This window comes from Suillus bovinus, assembly GCF_016758785.1.
Source record: "Suillus bovinus strain UH-Sbo-P2 chromosome Unknown EDB93scaffold_45, whole genome shotgun sequence".
Lineage (NCBI taxonomy): Eukaryota > Fungi > Basidiomycota > Agaricomycetes > Boletales > Suillaceae > Suillus > Suillus bovinus.
The window spans coordinates 58,636-77,982 of NW_024542101.1; the positions used below are offsets into that span (position 1 = coordinate 58,636).

General features: G+C 46.6%; 7 protein-coding genes across 7 annotated transcripts; 1 reads left to right on the forward strand and 6 right to left on the reverse strand.

Moving 5' to 3' along the window:
* Window positions 1-96: 96 nt before the first annotated feature.
* Window positions 97-1,239, reverse strand: EDB93DRAFT_1329714 (uncharacterized protein; the record flags this gene model as incomplete). The annotated part of the gene is made up of 6 exons (XM_041455147.1): window positions 97-433; window positions 483-676; window positions 844-927; window positions 981-1,054; window positions 1,120-1,174; window positions 1,219-1,239. The coding sequence occupies 6 exons, from the start codon at window positions 1,237-1,239 to the stop codon at window positions 97-99; spliced, it is 765 nt and encodes a 254-aa protein (XP_041305717.1).
* Window positions 1,240-2,235: 996 nt separating this feature from the next.
* EDB93DRAFT_1105489 (uncharacterized protein) lies at window positions 2,236-2,976 on the reverse strand (the record flags this gene model as incomplete). The annotated part of the gene is made up of 2 exons (XM_041447512.1): window positions 2,236-2,670; window positions 2,782-2,976. The coding sequence occupies 2 exons, from the start codon at window positions 2,974-2,976 to the stop codon at window positions 2,236-2,238; spliced, it is 630 nt and encodes a 209-aa protein (XP_041305718.1).
* A 1,113-nt stretch (window positions 2,977-4,089) lies between these two features.
* On the reverse strand, window positions 4,090-4,464 carry EDB93DRAFT_1208859 (uncharacterized protein; the record flags this gene model as incomplete). Its single annotated transcript, XM_041451018.1, has 1 exon — window positions 4,090-4,464. A coding segment is annotated over exon 1 (357 nt), but the record flags the coding sequence as incomplete, so codon positions are not given.
* Window positions 4,465-5,600: 1,136 nt separating this feature from the next.
* EDB93DRAFT_1054916 (uncharacterized protein) lies at window positions 5,601-6,026 on the forward strand (the record flags this gene model as incomplete). Its single annotated transcript, XM_041444739.1, has 1 exon — window positions 5,601-6,026. A coding segment is annotated over one exon (426 nt), but the record flags the coding sequence as incomplete, so codon positions are not given.
* Window positions 6,027-6,768: 742 nt separating this feature from the next.
* EDB93DRAFT_1293162 (S-adenosyl-L-methionine-dependent methyltransferase) lies at window positions 6,769-8,891 on the reverse strand (the record flags this gene model as incomplete). Its single annotated transcript, XM_041454585.1, has 12 exons — window positions 6,769-7,126; window positions 7,178-7,299; window positions 7,357-7,421; window positions 7,469-7,565; window positions 7,618-7,722; window positions 7,770-7,783; window positions 7,864-7,908; window positions 7,960-8,020; window positions 8,067-8,081; window positions 8,137-8,372; window positions 8,422-8,602; window positions 8,658-8,891. The coding sequence occupies 12 exons, from the start codon at window positions 8,889-8,891 to the stop codon at window positions 7,051-7,053; spliced, it is 1,251 nt and encodes a 416-aa protein (XP_041305721.1). The 3' UTR covers window positions 6,769-7,050.
* Window positions 8,892-9,923: 1,032 nt separating this feature from the next.
* Window positions 9,924-10,664, reverse strand: EDB93DRAFT_1252298 (uncharacterized protein; the record flags this gene model as incomplete). The annotated part of the gene is made up of 1 exon (XM_041453269.1): window positions 9,924-10,664. The coding sequence occupies one exon, from the start codon at window positions 10,662-10,664 to the stop codon at window positions 9,924-9,926; it is 741 nt and encodes a 246-aa protein (XP_041305722.1).
* Window positions 10,665-12,258: 1,594 nt separating this feature from the next.
* On the reverse strand, window positions 12,259-15,199 carry EDB93DRAFT_608961 (major facilitator superfamily domain-containing protein). The gene is made up of 21 exons (XM_041456854.1): window positions 14,895-15,199; window positions 14,784-14,841; window positions 14,680-14,735; window positions 14,604-14,618; window positions 14,534-14,553; window positions 14,417-14,477; window positions 14,305-14,361; window positions 14,194-14,247; window positions 14,081-14,143; window positions 13,965-14,026; window positions 13,892-13,907; window positions 13,799-13,833; window positions 13,724-13,742; window positions 13,568-13,668; window positions 13,368-13,475; window positions 13,266-13,316; window positions 13,153-13,205; window positions 12,965-13,099; window positions 12,811-12,916; window positions 12,659-12,759; window positions 12,259-12,609 (listed from the first exon to the last, which is right to left on the reverse strand). Exons 1-21 carry the CDS (start codon window positions 15,087-15,089, stop codon window positions 12,446-12,448), a joined length of 1,530 nt encoding a protein of 509 aa, XP_041305723.1. The 5' UTR covers window positions 15,090-15,199; the 3' UTR covers window positions 12,259-12,445.
* Between the last annotated feature and the right edge of the window lie 4,148 nt (window positions 15,200-19,347).

A 19,347-nucleotide genomic window follows, 5' to 3' on the forward strand; every position in this document is an offset into this window, starting at 1 on the left:
AAAAAAATTGACGAAATACTAGTCTACACATTGAGTAACTACTCTAATAACATTTGTGCATACTCCTCTGCCTCTGTAGCTGCTGAAAGATGTCCATTATGGTAAGCAGCCTTCATGAAAATGATCAGGCCATGTGAACTCGCTCCCAGGGGACTGGGTTGGGGAGCAGCTGCCGAAAACTGTGAATAAAGGGCAAGTCTGTTTTGCGGTGTTGGCAACAGTTGTGGTAGGGGAAGGTGCAGCAGTAGGCTTTGGGATCGTGCTCGCAGGCTTCTTGCCAAAGTCAAACTTCAGCGGTGCAGGTGTGGATGGGGCAGAAGTTGGAGCAGCGTTGCTCAAAGTGGTACTAAATATTGATGGTGGGTTAGCTTGTGTTGATGTAGATGTTGGCGTCGAGGAAGGTAGTACACTGGGTTGGTTTCCGTGCTTGATGCTGCTGATGCAGAGAAGGGATTGGTGGACATGGAAGTAGGGCAGCAAACAGCAGCTGTGCAGGCATGGGACCAAAAGAAAACAAAGGAGCTGCAGGTGCAGGCGTCAATGGTGCAATTGGCTTAGCAAAAAAGTCCAGTATGGAGGGTGTAGATGACGTGGTAGGTGCGGTGGTGGTGGTTATTTGTGGAGTAGATGAGGTAGGGAATAGGCTGGGTTTATTGGCAACAGGAGCTGAGGGTACCTGAAGTGTAAGGTTAGTATCAAGTCAAAAACTTCAAAACAATTTGAATGAGACAGTCGATAGGAAGACAGCTTTTGCCAGTGACAAAAAGGATGCATGCACATAATTATAGAGCCTGACTCAAATGAGATTTTTTTTAAAAAAAAATTAAATTCAGATGCACATACCTGTAATTTGTGGGTGGACAACAGCAAGATGGAGCTGAGTGATGGTTCAGTCCGGATGATTGGTGGGACGCAAATCAAAGGTGCCTTGAAAAAGAGAGATAGAAAGTCATGTGAGAAATTGATTGATTAGTACTTACCTTGAAAAGGCTGAAGGTAGCCTGATTAACCAATAGTGCAAATCCCGAAGACAGCAGTTTGATGTGGAGACCGACTTTGTCGCAGTCGCAGTCGAAGTTGAAGTCGATAATGGTTCAGAATGGTTCGGCAAGGCCGAACCAGAACGGGACCGTTCTGGAAGACCTAGAACCGAGAACCGTTTTCCGGTCCAGTTCTGGCTGATGTGAGAACCATGGACCGAACTGCAGAGAACCGGACCAAAAGTCCAGTTCGAACCATGGTTCTGGACTGGACCACGGCAGCACTAAAGACCTGATCACGTCTTACCTAAGTTTAGGACTTTTGGTGATGGTGTCATCCATTAGTCTCGTGACCAGCCTGGAAATGTAGAAGATACTTATGTAATCGAGAGAGTTTTGCCCTGAGCCTGGTTGAATAAGTTGAAAAGGTCACTGAAACCAACCCTCCGGCTAAAACCTGTCTGGCGCAAAGTACGGTGCTACGGCGGATATATCCGCAGTCCGGCGGCAAGAAACGGCCAGGTAGCGGACTTTCAAAACACCCTATGTACGTCTAATAGTACGTGTTAATCTTATCACTCCTTATTATTTTTGTATGGACCTCGTATGAGTCTCAGCTACCGCTCCCCAATAGTTACTGTCCAGAGCCCCAGTGGGTGTGGGCTACCTCTACCAGTAAAGTTCAAGCAGGGCGGTATCAAAGGAGAGGGTGGGTTGCTAGTAATCACTCATGGCTAGCTACTAGGGCTTTGGATATGGTGGGCAGTGTGATCGAAGCAACATGGTATTGTCATGTAAATAGTTGATAAAGAATAGATTGTTAGTTAGGAAGCATTGAAGTGAGCTCGAGGTACTATCGTTGGGCCAGAGTTGCAAAATCTGACGACCACATTTTCATATCTCGTTGTTTGCTACACATTAAGACAAAATAATTATACGGACCTGTAGCTATGTGTGTCACGGGAGAGCTCCAGCTGACAGAAGAACGAAAAGTGTTCAAACGATGCTGCCAGAGGGATGCCGATGCAAAATGTTAGAAACAGTAGAGAGTTGCAAAATTTCTCATGGGCAAGTTGGCACAGGTGTCACACTGTGTCACAGTGTCGGTTTTGCAAAACTGAACTCCGCCACGGCAAACAGTGCAATGAAAGGTGCAAGTCTCGAATTTAGAGTAAAAACATTGATTGCGGTGCGGGGAATCATTCTACAGGAGGAATATTAGTGTACAGTATGTAAAATATATGGTAAAGAATATTTATGGGTGACTATAGTACGAGTAAGATGCTTGTGGATAAAGTGGTGGTGGTATTGTACTGGAAGATGGGTAGTTGCTCGTATTAAATTGCATTGGCGGGTATAACCTATTATGTGACGCAAAAGATGCAGACTCGATTGAGGGGGGAAACGATGGATCGATGCGTTGACGGTTTGTTGGTGGAGGAATGTTTTCCTCGTTCTCCGTGATATTGGCAACTTGGAGTGGCCGCTTCTGTCCGCGTGAACGGCCGTTAAAGAGACCCTCGAATCGCGCATCATTTTTGAGATTGGTGTGAGAATCAAAGTACTCTCTGATAGCCTTCAACAACTCAGCCTTGGTGCCTGTTGTCTCGATCGTCAGCTGATTCGCGATGTCAATAAGATCTTCCTTGCTCTTCGCAGAAAGAGCACCGGTGAAATGGATGTCTGATCCCTGCATAGCCTGTTCGAGCCAGCCTACTCGCCTGCCTCGATGCTTTCCTGCGCCGCCGCTTCTGCTTTCTTCTGAGCCTTGGCCTCCCTCGCCACATCCTGTTCCTCACACTGCCGCAGTCCCTCCGCAGACGTCAACCATCAGTGCGTTGATATTCCTCGCCCGTGTCTTTTTTTGGCGCTTATTGAGTTGTTTCTTCATCAAGCCCACCTCGCTCAGCGCCATTGCACAGTGAGCTTTGGCAGAATGCAGCTCGGACTCCAAGGATTTGACTTTTGCCTCCAGCGCGGCAAGCTGGGCCTGCATTGATGGTTGGTCGGACGAGTCGGAAGGTGGTGAAGTGCAAGTTTGGACATGTGAGTGTTGATCTTCATCGTCCTTATCCTCGTCTGTTTCTGACTCTTCACTCTCTTCGCTCGACTCCGAACTGCTGTCAGAGGTTTCTGACTCGCTCTCGCTGCCCGACCTATCACTATCGGATTCCGATTCATCCACCGCATCAATGTCGCCGGCCTCGACTGTGTCGTCACGAGGTAAGATATCTTGATATAGATGAAGCTGGCTAGGTTGGATGGGGAATGAGGGTGGGACATGGGCTTCTGTTGATGTGACCATACTTGGGGTGAAGTCCTTGTCAGTAAAGATGTGGGGATTGAGTGGACGTATGCCGCTGTTCTTCCATGCCTTTGTAATTGTTTCTTCTGTAAATGCCTGGGCCCGAGCTGCCATATATTGATTGATGAAGTCCTGTCTGGGAATTTCATCACCGGTTTCATCAAACACATCCTCACAGCGCTTGTACCACGCTCGCTGGAGAGGGCCAAAAACTCCAACATCGAGGGGTTGTAGCTCATGCGTTGTATGAGGTGGTAGACAAAACAACTCGATATTATGTCGCACAGCCAGCTCGTGCATTTCTTTTGTGATGTGGGAACCGTGACCATCGTAGATAAGAAGTATTGGCTTCCCGGAGTTATTTCTTGCCGTCGCCTGAGGAATGAACGAGTCTTCAAACCATTTCGTACAGATAAAGTCATCCGTCCACCCATTTGGTGATGTTGCAACACTGAGATAAAATTCAGACTTTTTTCGAAGTGGTGAAACATAGACATACCAAATGTTTGGATGTGCCTGGAACCAATTTTTGTGATATGACTTTCCGGAAAACACAAACCCTGGAGCGATGCTCGCACCATCCGCAGATATACATTCAATGGCTGTGACGAGCTCAAGGTTTGCACTTCGAGCTTTGTACTTCGGATATCTACCCCGAGGCACAAAATACTTCTCTGGAGAAGTCTTCTGGCCACCCCCTCTTTGACACCCTTTCTTGTCCATATTGTAGACATTTTCCCAAGGAATCTCCTTCTCCTCAATGACTTTCTTAAGAAGCTCAAAATGATGCTTGACATTGGTGCGGTTGAAACTCTGGCAACGATTTGGATCCAATGCGGACGGCTTTCCCAGAGTGATGTCAGGATGCCGGGCGAGAAAGCCCCTGATCCACTTTTCATGTGGCTTTTTTCCGGAAAGCACTGCAGCTTTGATCCAGATTGTCCATTTGCTGAGGGGATGCCCCATGGAGCTAAGGTGCTTGATCCAGTCGACAAGCACAGATTCCGATGCAGGGGACAAGAGCTGTTGGTGTCCATGAGCTTTGTAGCAGGGCTGAGTGAGACCAAGATAGCGCCGTCGAAGTGTGTGATATGAAACATTATGCTCCTTGGCAGCAGTACGAATATTTGGAGAAGGAGAAGCAAGAAGAATAGCACAGACATCCTGAATTTTTTTCTCTCGCTCTTCATTGAGTTTCTGAGCTTTTGTTCTGAAGACATGAGCACGGCGCGCTGGCATGCAACAGCACTATTGAGTACCCGAGCAGTCTCAAGTCGTCATTGAAAGTTTTGCAGCCATACACTGCCGCACTCAAAATTGGTTCTCCGCTCCAAGCCGTCACGCTTGATCATTCTCTGACATTGATGCTTGCATTGTCGATAATAACAGCAACTGTGCTTCGTTCTCACTGGAAAAATGCTCAGAAGGTGGGGGTAGGCATAAAGTGTGTGCGGGGAAAAAAAATCATTTTTCGGTTGTGATTTTTGCTTTCGCCTGACTATTCTACGTGAAAAAAGGTAACTTCGAATGATAGATTTGAAGCTGTATGTGTTCCTCATCTTTATTTTTATAAAACAAAAATACTGTACTATGAATATATGTTAGAAGGTCCTATATCCAAGAGTGGGGGACTTAAGATGTGATGTTGTGTGTGCTACGAGGCATTTTGCAACTCTCTACTGTTTTGCAACTCCGGCCCAATGATAGTATCGGGTATTGGTGCTGCAGTTGAATGTCGAGGGTGTTTTTAATGTCCGACGTGCCGTCTGTTAGCTACCAGCTTTGCCGCCGTTCTTGCCGCAGTGCGCCCCGGACTTTTATGCGCCGGAGGGGTGGTTTCAGGGATGTTCTCAATAAGTTCGAAGACTATCATTATCATGTTTTGGTACGGCGCCAGACTAAGGAGGATACGGAGACTCTCACGTCGCGTGGTGATGGTCATATTCACCTGTGCTGCTGTGATCTGGCTCTGGTCAACTTCAGCACCAGCCTTGAGACCCAAGAGCGCCGCCTGGACTGTGGCAGCAGAGGTACTGGATATCCTTGATGCTGCTGTAGATGTCTGTGTACGCTTTGCTATGGATCCTTCCGTGCAAGCTGAAGAGAGCTTTCCTGCTCGCCTCCTCGAACGAGATGCAGCTACTCAACGACTCTTACAATGTTTCTCTAGCCCTTCTCAATTTGGTTCACGCACTTTGTCACAGAGCGCTATTGACATGGCTTGTGGATCGCATGCCCTGCCATTGATAGTGCCCCCTTCAGATGACACTCATATCCACACCTTTTCTGGCTCTCGCATCAAGCCTATCTCGTGCTTGTGCTCTTCTCTCGCAGGAAAAAGACTGACGATGGTAGGCGGCGATCATGTATACCGCTTCCACAACCTCCTTCTCGATCTTCAGAGGAGATCCGAAGGGAAACGCTTTCCATGCCTCGGGGAGGAGTTCTGTACCCATCATCATCTATGCTCACGGGCCGCCCGGAATAATCCCATCCTTAAAGAGGAGTCTATGCGCTATATCCGTTCTCCATCCATCGAAGACCTCGTGCAAACTGGTTCATCATTAGTCAATTACATTTTATCGGATACTCTTCTCGCCTTGCCCGACCCAGAGGCGCCAGAGTATTCTGTACCATATATTCATGCCTTCAGTGGTGTAAGGTCTCGCGAAACGTATTGGCTAGCTTCAGCAAGGAAAACAGACGTCCTTATACTGGGAAGGGGACCGTTTAGCGCACCACCATCGACGTACTCAGGGAACTGGTCATTTCTTTCAGATTTTCCATCTTACACGCGGAGTCATCATGCTAATATCCCTTCAATACCGAAATCCCTCCAGATCGTGGACGCTGCAGTATATGCTACTCTTTCGGTGTTTCTCCCTGAGATTCAGCACACGTTAGAAGCCCTCCGCGCCAACGGATGCTTCAACAGAAAAAAGAAAGTTATTTGGTTGGTCAGCCAACCGCGATTTCCTGGAAAGGGCCGCGGTCAGACAAACGCTCTCTTTCGCACATATTCATTTCCCAGTGAACAGGGTGACCCATCCTTGGACGACCCGAAAGCAGTTCTTCTTCGCCACCTTGCGTCACTATCGACTGATGAGCGCCTAAAAGATCCCTGGACACTGTACTACAATGCTCAAGGTATGTCGCTTAATCGACTGAAGGTGGTATTGTCCGAGTCATCGAACTCATCTCTCGCAATTGACATGTATACAGTCTACTTGCAAGACCGTCTTCTTCGTCAAGTTCTGCCACGCTTCGGAATTCTCTTCTTGCAGTTAGGGACACGTTTTGTCGAAGATGGTCCTGGTATTGCCGGACCTCAGCTAAAATGTCAGAGTGCACACACATAACGGGTGGCACGGCTACCTTTTTCAGGATCACGAAAGGCGACAAGAAGTGTAGTATATTTCTGAGTCCTCCCGTGTGTTGCAAACCTTCTGAATATTCATGGAATTTTTTCTTCTTGCATTCGCTCTTTCTATGACGAGGATTTGGAAACAACAGAGCTGTCAGCTAATGAACATGGCGGCGAGCTACATAAAAGAATCCATTTATCTCGAACCATGAGGTTAAGCCGTACTGGGTTCTTAGCTGACTTGAGGAAGCGATGGAATTTTGGTCAGTGACCGATACTCATGTATCAAGCAGTCTAAAGTGACAATAAAATGAATAAATGTATTCAGCAAAGTAGAGTACTGCACGAATCATCTTCGTTGAATCATCAAAGGATGAAAACATGAATTAGCTCGCGAAACATTATGCGGCAGAATACTCCAAGACGCATGATTCGGCAAGGTCCCAGACTTTCTCTAGTTTCAGGCCGGCGGCAGTGCTATTCCGAACTAATTAGATGAAACAAAGGCAGCAATCGAGCGTTACTCACGCGAGTGCGAGGGAATCTTGCAATGTTCGCTCCCTTGCGTTGTGTGCGAATAACATAGTCATGTCTTGCTGGTATGAACGCATACTTCCAACACCAAAGTTTGCAAGAAGAGGTTCAGGGGCCTAGGTGCGGAGATGAACAAAGATAAACATAGAGCAGCAGATATGACATGCCGAAACAGTTCCGAGCTCTGAAGCTTCTATTACTGCCTGCTTCCGGCTGAGCTGGAGGAGCACATAGTCATCTAAAATTTGTCAGTTTTCGACGATAAGTATACTTTGTTTAACATACGGATGAGGACCCGACTGTTTGGACCGAGCGCCTTACGAACGTTTGATAGAATGAGCGCAGATTCATTGTCAGGCCAGTCGTGGATAATATTCCTGAGCTGCGCTCACTGTTAACTTCGCAGCTTGTCGCCTACAGAGCTTAGCACCTACATAGTAGACATCTTTACCCTTGACGGGCACTTGCTCGAAGAAGTTCAAGTCCTCGAATTCGACTCTGTCTTCTGCCACGGCTTCAGGGCAATCTCTCGCCCAGATCTAGATCCCATCAATTTGGTGACAAGCACATTGTCCTACTGACTTACGTCTCTCGCTTGAACTAATGCTCCGGAAGATCTTGGATTGTGATTTTGACGTTTTTGTGCGTTTTAACCAAAGGTAGAGAAAATGCTCCGATACCTCCTCCGACATCAACGACTGTCGAGTACTTTCCGAATGGGAAATCTATTGTCAAGTTAGCACAAAATCACCCCTGTTGCGTGCTTGAATACTTACGAGCCAGGACAGCGAGGGAGCCCATAATGGTGTTCAGAGATCTCATCGAGACATGATAGGACTACTAAAGATGTCAGAGTGATTGTGCGAAGGGACCAGAATCCTACCTCGCGTTGACCGTCCTGCAATGAAATCACATAAGCAAGGCTTTCTGACGAGTAATGTTTGAAAACATACATGCCGCGCCATCCAGTCGAAGACCGTTCCTTCGATTCCATCTTTGTCGATGGAGTACATCACAGGTGCAACCGTTGGGTCATACGAGTAGGCGATCTTCGGATCCTTGAGCGTCTCATAGAAAACTGATGCTCCCTTGGAAATTAGTTCCACGTGAAGTAATATCATGTGTTTGACAGGATTCTCGTCGAGTAGGATTAGGGACAGTCGGTTGTTGGCGAAAACGTCCGTGTCGACTGGCGGAGTCTGAGAAGAGATAAAACCAGGGAACGAGTGACTCCTCACCTTCGTTGTAGCAACCTTTCGTGGCTAGTAGGCGCATTATTCTGGCCAGTTTCTTTGGCTCGATGTTGATTTTTTTGGAGAGCTTATTGACATGAATACCCTTGGGGTACTTCAAAAGAATATCCGAAACACCTTCCCGAGCAACTACTCGTACGCAAGCATGATCATACACTTGAACAAGCTGCGTGCAATCTGATGAGCAAAAGTAAAGTGCATTATATCATTCAAGTTCTCACATTGATTGCGGTATGGGAAGGTGGGGCAAGTGTCGTACATAATTGGGCACTAGCACCTTCAAGAGTACGAATTGCACTTTTTAAAGCCACTTGGTCGACCGCATTGTCCAAGGGGTGGGGTCCTGTCTGGTCTATGGCGGGTACATCACCGTACTTCTCATACAACGCAATGGCATCTCGTGCAGATGTGTTGATCAGAGTCAGGAGTGCCTCGAGTTTTGCCTTGTTGGCCATCGTCGCAGTGTTTGTAGGGAGTTTGCGGAAGAATAGGTGATGAAAGGGCTGAGCGAACAATCTGCAAGCTTTTATATTCTTTCCATAGGAGGGCGACCCAATGTTTTACTTCTTGAAGTTTTTCTTCTTACGACATTGCAGGAAGATGGCTAAGTGCTCTGATGCTCCCTGGAGGCGGCCTACTACGGTCGTTTAGTCGGATAAGTTACACACGCTCCAACGGCTTGTCACAGCACCCGTGATGCAGAGTATATCCTAAAAAGGCTGCCAGACATGATGGTTCTGCGCAAGATGATGTGAGATGTGTGAATGATAATTTGCTGACAAGATGCTATCAAATGATTATCGGTTATTAATAATTCAATAACGGAGATATGAGGTGTTAACTCTCAGACATACAGTGTGACTGTCCAATAATATCCCGGTGAGCGATAGTTTGTCGTGTCAGAGGAGCTTGAAGCCTAAGTAATCTATTGACAACTTGAGGACTCGGCCGGTTGAATCAAAGACTAACTCGGGTGATAGTATATCATGACCCGCAGTGTTGTGGGTAGAACTGTTTTGAGATGGTTGCGCTGGTAGAACTAGCCGGACCATGTTCTACCAACGTGGCAGATGGGTGAATGAAACACTTCTTTGTTCATGGCTGGTTTTGGAGCGGCGATCAAGTCGACGTGTCCGTCCGTGACAATGCCACCTGGATAACTGAATAGTACTATTATTTGCCAGGGCAGTTGCAACTGGTAGAACTGGCAAAACTGGTTGTTGGCAGAATGGGGGCATCTATCTATCTATAAAGTAAGGGAGGATGGGGGAGGGAAGTACCGGACGCTCGCGTGGTTTTCGCGTAGGGCCATGTGCGTTTCGCTAAAGGTCATGCGTTTTTCGCTAAACGCCATGTGGTTTTCGCTTACCTCGCTTAAAGCTCGATTTGGAAACTCGCATGGCTGTCACGCGTCCGCTGCCCGTTAGGGCAGCACTCATTGAAAAACATTTATTATTTATGAAATTAAACATAAATTCAACTACATATTAAGAAAAGACAATTGAGAAATGGGAAATGGGAAAGGAGAATAGGAGAATGAGAGAAATGGGAAAACAGAGAAAATAGGGAAAATAGGAGAATAGGAGAACAGAGAACAGGAAAACAGAAGAGGAAAATAGAAGAATGGGGAAAGACAGGAGAATGGAGAATGAGAGAAGGGGAAAGGGGGAGGACGAGAGCGAAAGGGAGGAGGACGAGAGTGCTGGACGAGACGAGGAGGAAACGGGAGGACGCGAGGAAGGAGGGGAGAGGACGGGAGCGTGACGATCAGGACGGGAGGAGGACGAGGGACGGAGGAGGACGAGAGGACTGGACGAGTGAGGACGAAGGACGGAGGAGGACGAGAGGACGAGGAGGACGAGAGGACGGGAGGAGGACGAGAGGACGGGAGGAGACGAGAGGACGGGAGGAGGACGAGAGGACGGGAGGAGGACGAGGAGGACGAGAGGACGGAGGAGACGAGAGGACGGGAGGAGGACGAGAGGACGGGAGGAGGACGAGAGGACGGGAGGAGGACGAGAGGACGGGAGGAGGACGAGAGGACGGGAGGAGGACAACAGGACGGGAGGAGGACAACAGGACGGGAGGAGGACAACAGGACGGGAGGAGGACAACAGGACGGGAGGAGGACAACAGGACGGGAGGAGGACAACAGGACGGGAGGAGGACAACAGGACGGGAGGATGGAGCACAGAACACCAGACACAACAGTAGATGAGAAAATACATATATTCAATTGTACTTTTACTTTTGTCAAAATACTGCTCAAAGTATGTAACTTATTTTGAAATTTTGATCACAACTCAGTGAATAAAATATAATTTATTTCAAAACCTGCAATAATTATTAAGTCACCCAAAGTAGGATGAAGCCGAAGGCCAGGAAGCCAACAAAGAGCGTGAAGCGCTCTTTTTGCTTCCTGTGCCGAAGGCACAACGGGTGTGTGCTAGTCTATAAAGTAAGGGAGGATGGGTGAGGGAAGTACCGGACGCTCGTGCGGTTTTCGCTTGGGGCGCGTAGCGCCATGTGGTCTTTGAGTAGATCTATAATCTACTAGCACACACCCGTTGTGCCTTCGGCACAGGAAGCAAAAAGAGCGCTTCACGCTCTTTGTTGGCTTCCTGGCCTTTGGCTTCATCCTACTTTGGGTGTCTTAATAATCATTGCAGGGTTTGAAATAAATTATATTTTATTCAGAGTTGTGATAAAAATTTCAAAATAAGTTACATACTTTGAGCAGGATTTTGACAAAAGTCAAAATACTATTGAATATATATATTTTCTCATCTGCTGTTGTGTCTGGTGTTCTGTGCCCCATCTCCTATGGTTTACTGCCTGCTGTCATCCTCTTGTCATCCTCCCGTCCTGTTGTCCTCCCGTCCTTCTGTTGTCCTCCCGTCCTGTTGTCCTCCCGTCCTTCTGTTGTCCTCCCATCCTCTTGTCCTCCTCCCATCCTCCCACGTCTCCTGTTTTCCCATTCTTCTATTTTTCCCATTCATCTGTTTTCCCTTTTTCACTGTTTTCCTGTTCTCCATTCTCCTGTTCTCCAATTTTCCCCATTTTCATTTCCCATTTCTCATTTCTCAATTGTCTTTTCTTCTTGAATTTTTTTCTTAAATATGTAGTTAAATTTATTATGATTTGAATTTCGTAAATAATAAATGTTTTTCAATGAGTGCTGCCCTAACGGGCAGCGGACGCGTGACAGCCATGCGAGTTTCCAAATCGAGCTTTAAGCGAGGTAAGCGAAAACCACATGGCATTTAGCAAAAAACGCATGACCTTTAGCGAAACGCACATGGCCCTACACGAAAACCATGCCCCGCCACGTGCTCTGGCACAGCATCTTCATAATTCGCTGTCACGGGACCTACGTCGCTTGTAAACCTTGCTGACCCTTCAATCATCCTTCTTGGCTTGCCCTTTTCTCGTCGTTCGTCCCCTGCTTGCCTCTCTGGCTCCCGTCAGTCATGCTTTCCTGTGCCTTTGGGTTGGAGTCCTTAGGCTCCCTTCGGCACGCACCTGGTCATAGGCCAATCCTTGACGGATTTGACCTGGCCCCTGCCCAAACACCTTGGATTGAAGGCCTCTCTGATGTTTCTCTCATCGTCCCTGTCCTCGTTCCGTCACGCTGAAGTTTGTAAAGCCTTATTATTGCCTTGTTGATATTTTGAAATCGACCGAAAGCACTAATATTTTAGAGGAGTTTACAATTCATGTACCCTAGCCGTTATCCTTGGGTTTGTACATCTGACTCTTTACATAGTTGTACTTCGACAGACGAGAAAACTCAACACAAAGTTCAATCAAGTTACATAGTGCAACTTCTACCATCACAGAAGATTTATTGTACATGACTCGAGCATCTCTCATAAAAGATCGATACAGTACAAATTTGTCTCGTCCACCCAGTCAACAAAAATTAAACTTGACTTGGTAGGCTTACGACAAGTTAATGTCCAACATAGGGTCAATGACCCCAAAGAACTGTAGTCCGAAGTGAAAGATATCAATACAGATATCTGAAGCTCTTCCTTCTTTTCATAGCCTCCTCGAATGTAATCCCTTCCAATCTAGCAGCCTCTTCAATGCGTTTGCGGCCAGGGCCCTCCATTAACTTTTTCTCCTCCATATCCATGTTCTTATTCTCTTTGATTAACATCCACCGCATTACTATCAATAGGTGAGTACAACAGAGCAGTGAAGTTGTTGTTTTGCTTACGGAGGCTCAGGGATATGGACAAAACGAGACTGCACAACGCTATGATCATGGATTGATGGTATTCAGGACCCCACGAAGGATTCCAAACATACGAGCCCATCCTATGAAATCCTGTAAGCAATCCGACATTACACTGATCATAGAGGCCTCACAAATTGCCGAGGTTTCCAAATCCATTGACAAGACCCATGGCTACGGCGCGTTTTGCTGGTGGACGAGGAATTGCGTTTGAAACCCAGGCCAACGTCAAGGCAAATCCTTTCGAAAATGTGTCAAGCTTCGTTCAGCGTTCTAATCAGAACTTACCACAATATCCTGTGGTCATGAGGAACAGGGAAAAGTATCGCCCGCCCGTAGCCATGGTGGATAGAGAGATTATATATCCAACAATGACCACCCACATCCAGCCAGTGATATGGAAGAATCGCTCTCCAGACCTGTCTATTCATTCTGTCAAAATGATTGTGGTGTATATTACCAGGAATCAGACGTACCTGCATGCCATGCGCCGAGTACGCAGCAGATTGACGCGAATATCCATGGAGGACTAGCAATCAGACGGCGGTAAGCCATAATTGTGAATGTAGCAACAGGATGTCATGCTTACGCCGCCATCAAAAATGTAACAGTAGTGCCGAAACCAAGCGTTTGAGTCAAGCTATCCCGCTCGATGTCAGCGCAATAGTCATAAGAGTGTCCATGTACTTACGTGGGGAAAAAGTTGATGTAACTCAGACCTAGAAGTTGTGAGCAGGACATGAACATGAAAACGATGGTCTTTGGGTCCTTGATAGCCAGCACCAAGCCATCGTAAACGCTGTCACGTTCCGAACGATGCCGATTAACAAAAGTGAGATGAAGTAGCACCTTGTCAGTGATAGGAAATGATGGAACTCGAGCTGGACTCACGTGAGGTCGTCGGAATCCCTGTCGGCCTCCCCTGCATCTTCTGCAAGGCGAACTTGAGCCAGGCGGCATTCCGCTGCGTTAAGCCATCGAGTGTTGTGGGGCTATGTCGTGTCATGTCAGACCCGGCGAAACTCGTTCTAAAAATGCTCTGCTTACATAATCTGGGAGAAGCCACCTGGATAAGACCTTGGGTGTCAACTTTGAGTAAGAATAGGAAGTCGCAAAACACACATGGTCAAGAAGCCAAAGGTCATGGTGATAGCGCCCTATGCCGAGAAAGCAGCCGATTAGCATAAGAGATCCAGGGGGTGGTGTAACATATACCTCTATGTAGAACAACCTGCGATAGGAAACTCTGGTTAGGGCACTGCTTCTGAGAATAAGGACTTTGTCTTACCATCTCCAGGCCGCAAGTCCCAGTACGCCTTGCATTTTTGCGAGAATTCCAGCTGCAATTAACTAAAAAAGATCGTTATGAAGGCGTCATAGTCCTCGTGAAGACAGCAAGCTCACGCTTCCGAATGCATTGGAGATTAAAAGACCACAATAGAACCAGGCGGACCGCACGGCGAGCTCCTAAAATTTATTGCATGAGTGGCAACTTATGCTTCTAAAAACAGGTTCACCTTCCTGGTATACCAACGCGAAAGCAGGTACATGAGACCAGGATAGAACGCAGCCTGTGGAATGCCGCACTCGTTCAGACTACACATGGTTATTAAAAAGGAAATTTTTACCTCAGGAAGACCAATGAATACACGACAAGCCATGATACCCGAAAAACTAGTTGTGACCTGTGCAGCGGTTAGCAAGCACGAGATGCAGTTGCAACTTCCCAAGAAAGCTTACCCCAGTCAAAGCACTTGTAAGGCCCCATCCAACAACGCATCCCCCGATATAGAATGATGGTCTGAGTTGCGTTTCATTAGTATCGCCCAGATCGAAGTATTTGCAATCACAACCAACCGTAAAATATAGCTCAAAATCTGCCGACAATCAAAATCAATCTTGCATTCATAAACGATAGCACACTGACCATGTTTGAGGGTATCTGGTCGCAAATTAGATGTTGTAAGTAAGATCGCATGGTTTTGTGCAGAAGGAATGCTCACTTGTGCCGGGCAATAAGTGGCATAAAGAATAGCCAGAATGGAGTCATACTGAACGTCTAGTGGATCGATTCAGCATGGATCCTACGGTAGTCCACTTTACTCACTTGTCAATCCGAGATCTTGCTCTAAACCCTGCAGCCGCGCAGCAGTAACAGCGACACGCTATGCATATCACAAGTAAGCACGCTGAGGTTCATAAATGGATATTTGCATACATCAATGTAGTTCAAGAGGTATATGACTACAGCAGTAGTCATCAACCGGCTGTCCAATTTGCGCACGAGTGCCCGTTCTCCTGCCTTCCTCGCATCCGCAGACAACAGCTTGAAGTTATCATTGTCATTCGACACTGCGACCACATTTTCTGTAAAGGATTCAGACTTCTTCTCTTCCTGGATGGACTCGGACATGTGGGGCAAGGAAGATCGACGAAGCGCTACGCCAGCTTAGCGCGGTAATTTAGCCACGCAAACGGATGCCTTTTATACCATGGACCACTGGTAGGGTCACTGGAGGCGTTATCGCGATGCCTGGAATTAACTCGGTCAATCTGGTCGGGTCCAGAAGTGGAAGGCGACCAGAATACCACCTGCCAGGGGGAATATGTTTTTAGCGATGTGACACCGACTCCATGGCTTCATACCAGCTTCTATTAACATGTACAAGATTTGTTGCCTGCTGTGTGTCTAATTATACCGAAGATGACCAGAGAACGGTGTTTGTGGCTCACGTCGCCCGTCGTGGGAATGTAATTAGCTATCTGAAATTAGTAAATACTATCGTTGGTCCGGAGTTGCAAATCACAATGTAGCACACTCATCTTTCACTCGTTTTCTTCACACAACGATTCTAGAGGAAGATTAATACATAAATTGCTGTATGAATTTTTTTATTCCATGAAAAACGGACAGGAAATGTCTGCGGCAGCGAATTACTCCTCAGAACATGTATTTTCCATCAGAGGGAAGCCATTACATGCACAAAAAATTCAGGAATTTTACCAGAAATTGATCATTGCCTTTTAACACTGCCCTGATTTTTATAACATGAGAACTAAGATATGCTGGGAGATATAAATGTTGTACTATCAAGATGCATAGCGTGACAGGAGGAGTGAGCTTTTGTTCGGAGTTGTAAAAATTCAGCTTCTCCGATGGCACTTGTGAAACAGTTTTGACCGTCGGAGAGTCAAAGCGGCAGTGTGACATAGTGTGACACAATACGGATGAGAAATTTTGCAACACTGCTCAAATACTTTCATACCGGCTTCTCTCTGGAAACATACCCTTGACAGATTTCTTTACGTTTTGTACTCAATCATACGCTCTCCTGTTGTTTTCTTATTTTAATGTTGTGTCGTTGTCGTGTTCTCACAAACTGGTCGGAACGTTTTGCAACTCTAGGCCTCTCATTCGTTCTACGACAAATACCTTTCGTGTGATGTGTTGGAAACACGCTCAGTGTTGGGAATCAACGACGGTTGAGATAAACCAGACCGGTTCTCCAACATGATGTAGTTGAAATAGGATACATCGATAACTCGTGCTTTGAGTACCTGCCGAGCCCAATGTTCCAATTCATTGGCACTTGATTCCAAAATTACGCGGCTGCAGTCTAATGCCTCCACAATGTAGTCATGTCTTGCGAATTGGTAGATTGATGACCAGCCCATCTAGGAGGTCACGAGGTAGCGGGCTTGTCACAAGTCTATCTACTAGCTCCTTCTGCTGCGCTCCACTTCCATTCGCTGGGAATTCAATAGCTAAGGTCTTGTCCCGCAGGTCTCATGCAGTCAACGACTAGCCCGTCACCTGACATCACTGAAGGGGAGCATCACGCACAAGTGATCGCAAACAGCGCACCCCGTGAATACCCAATATGTCGAATAGGCCTAGGACCTAAGGGTGCCTTAGGACGGGTTTCCACATTTAGAGAAAGAGAGACGTACTTACGTTCACCGTGTACATTACTACACGGCGACATGTGGTGATCAGTGAGTTGCTGGGGCAGGTTGAACAAGATACAATCAATAATATTAATATTAATACTTAAAGCTTGGTCCTCCATTGGTCCCCAAAGATAGGGACAAAATCCGAAATTATCCTGGCTGCTTCGAATTACCACATATTATTTTTCACGATTGACCCAAGTGGTGCTCACGGAGAAACATTTCAGTTCATCGACCTTGCCACTCATCTTCCGCCTGTACTTTCAGGTCGTGCTCGCAGTCTTGGTGAAAGCTTAACACCAAATTCGTGAGCCACAGATATTAATAGATATTAGATTTTCAAGCACCTATCAGAAAGTTGTCGCGTGCGCAGAGATAAAGGAGCTGAAAGGAGGAGGAAAGTTACCAGACGAATAACTGTGTGGCGCAAACAACGCCCAAAGCATAGAACCACGGCTACAGTTAGTATCATCATATGTGAACCCACGGAACACTGCGAGTCTCCAATTCGGCGGAGGAGATGGAAAAAAACGGCGGAAATGAATTGGAATGACACCTGTGGGGTAAATCTTCCGTCAGATGGATCTACGTGTGTGCATGATGATGTGATGATCGAGTCTCATCGATACGTTTCCCCACATGGAGGTGGGCATAAGATACATTCCCCCAGGAACGTGTTATCGAGCATACAGGTACTTTCCAACGTACGGGCTTGTGAGAAGAAATTAATATCCAACGTGACACTGCATGGAGGGTTAGAAACAGCGAATTAAGGGGTTAATATACACCTACCAAAATAAGGGAACTTGCAGACGGAAGGGCGCCGGGTTTCATGATGCGATAATCATAGATTGATGTATTGTAGGCTGCAATTTATATTCTAGCTGCCAGTGTGCAAATCGAGAAGTAGCTACATCAAATGCTTACACATTTCCAAAGTTACCCCAAACCTGTTGCACAAACTCATTGAAACAGACCGTGTCGCAGATGGTTGGTTGTGGAAACGCGTAGAGCCAGGTCTGGCTATGGCAGTGACCTACCGGCAGTTGCCGGAACTGATATAGCCGACCTACACTCGCGTGATCCCCCACATCTCGTGCATCGTTGAAAACAACACTTCTCTACTACACGCATTCAAAATAATAAATACATATTAAATGATAAATCATAAGGACACCCTTCGAGCCTTAACCAATGTGATCTAAAAAGAAACAAAAGAGATAAAATTTTGGTGGTGACAGCGGCTTGCTCTCACTGCCGGCATTGCCGCAGCGGTGTTTAAACCTCGGACACGCGTCTGAATGCGTACACTCGAAACTGTTTGTGTGAAGTGGGAAGATCCGATTCAATGTCCCCTGAAATCATATAAACGGAAAGGAAATCTGGAAGTACAGCTGCCGGGACATTCGGGAGACGGGATCTTTCTGTGGCTCATCCTGACACTTTGTAATTGAGTCATCAAGCCCTTGTAGATAAGTAATTCTCGATTTTCAGCGCGAGTACTCTGCCAAGTCGCAATACACATTTGAGATCACTACAATATAGCTAGTACACTTCGTACCTACAGTCCTTCATGTCTAGTGCTGAATGGACTTTGAGATCGGCCACGCGACAATACCGTGACCTTCGGTGACATTTATGCGACTGCACGTACACAAACAGCACTAGGGGGAAAAGCTCCCTCGTCTATGAAGTGCAAGCGCAGAAGATCGAGGCAGTCTCAAGCTAATTACCGGCATGCCATGCTCTGACACGACACGAAAGTGCAATTAATCAGCGGATAAACACGACAAAATCGTCCGCTTACCTTTCGAGCATATCATCGAGAAAGTAGGTAAATGGCACCCGGTTAAAAAACTGCCTAGTCAAAATTAGTGTCGAGCTATGCATGTCCTTGAGCTTGAAAGTTACAAACCTCTGGGAGACGCGATAAGCCATGATGCCAACAAGTTATGAGGTACGTGATGCACTTATTCTTTAGTGGCGACGACATTGACATCCCTGTCAAATAATCTATTTTTCCTCTGCATAGTTGGACATAGTGATATGATGAAAACATTCCACACAATCAAACCCTAACGGTATGGTGTCAGCGATACATGTCATGAGGTAGTCACGAGGAATGGCTGAGGCTCCTCTTTCACTGGTAAGTTGATTGCTTGTTCACACCAACCGTTCAACCCAGCGAGAAATTTAGATTTGTCAATGTCAAGAAAGGGGTGGAATTAGCAAACGGATACAGGATACCAAATTACACGCCAATCAGCTGTCTCGTTTTCTATTTTTGCCAAAGACTGGAAACGGAGGCCCCTACAAAAATAAGTGGAGCTGCAACACATTTACATACCGTGCTATAATGATCTAGGAGTGTGTTATTGCACAAATATGGATAGTATATCCACTTACACAACAGTTGTTGGTCCGCTTGAACGAAACCATAGCAAATATATTGCGATCTGGAGTTCAGCGCTTTGAATATTCAATAACTGTTGCAATACAACGTACACGAACCGCTTCCGTGAAATTCTCTTGAGACGTCCTGAGCGGCAGCCATCTTCGTACCTGGTCCTTCCTAGACACATCAGAAGTTCCAGATGCCCGCTGTTGGCGTCTCACGATGAACTGCTTGTAGATAGGCTATGGGAAGGTTTTGAGAGGACCTTTCCGAGTCGAGGTAACGCTAGGCTATGAAAAGAAGCCAAGCCAAGGAGAAAGCATGG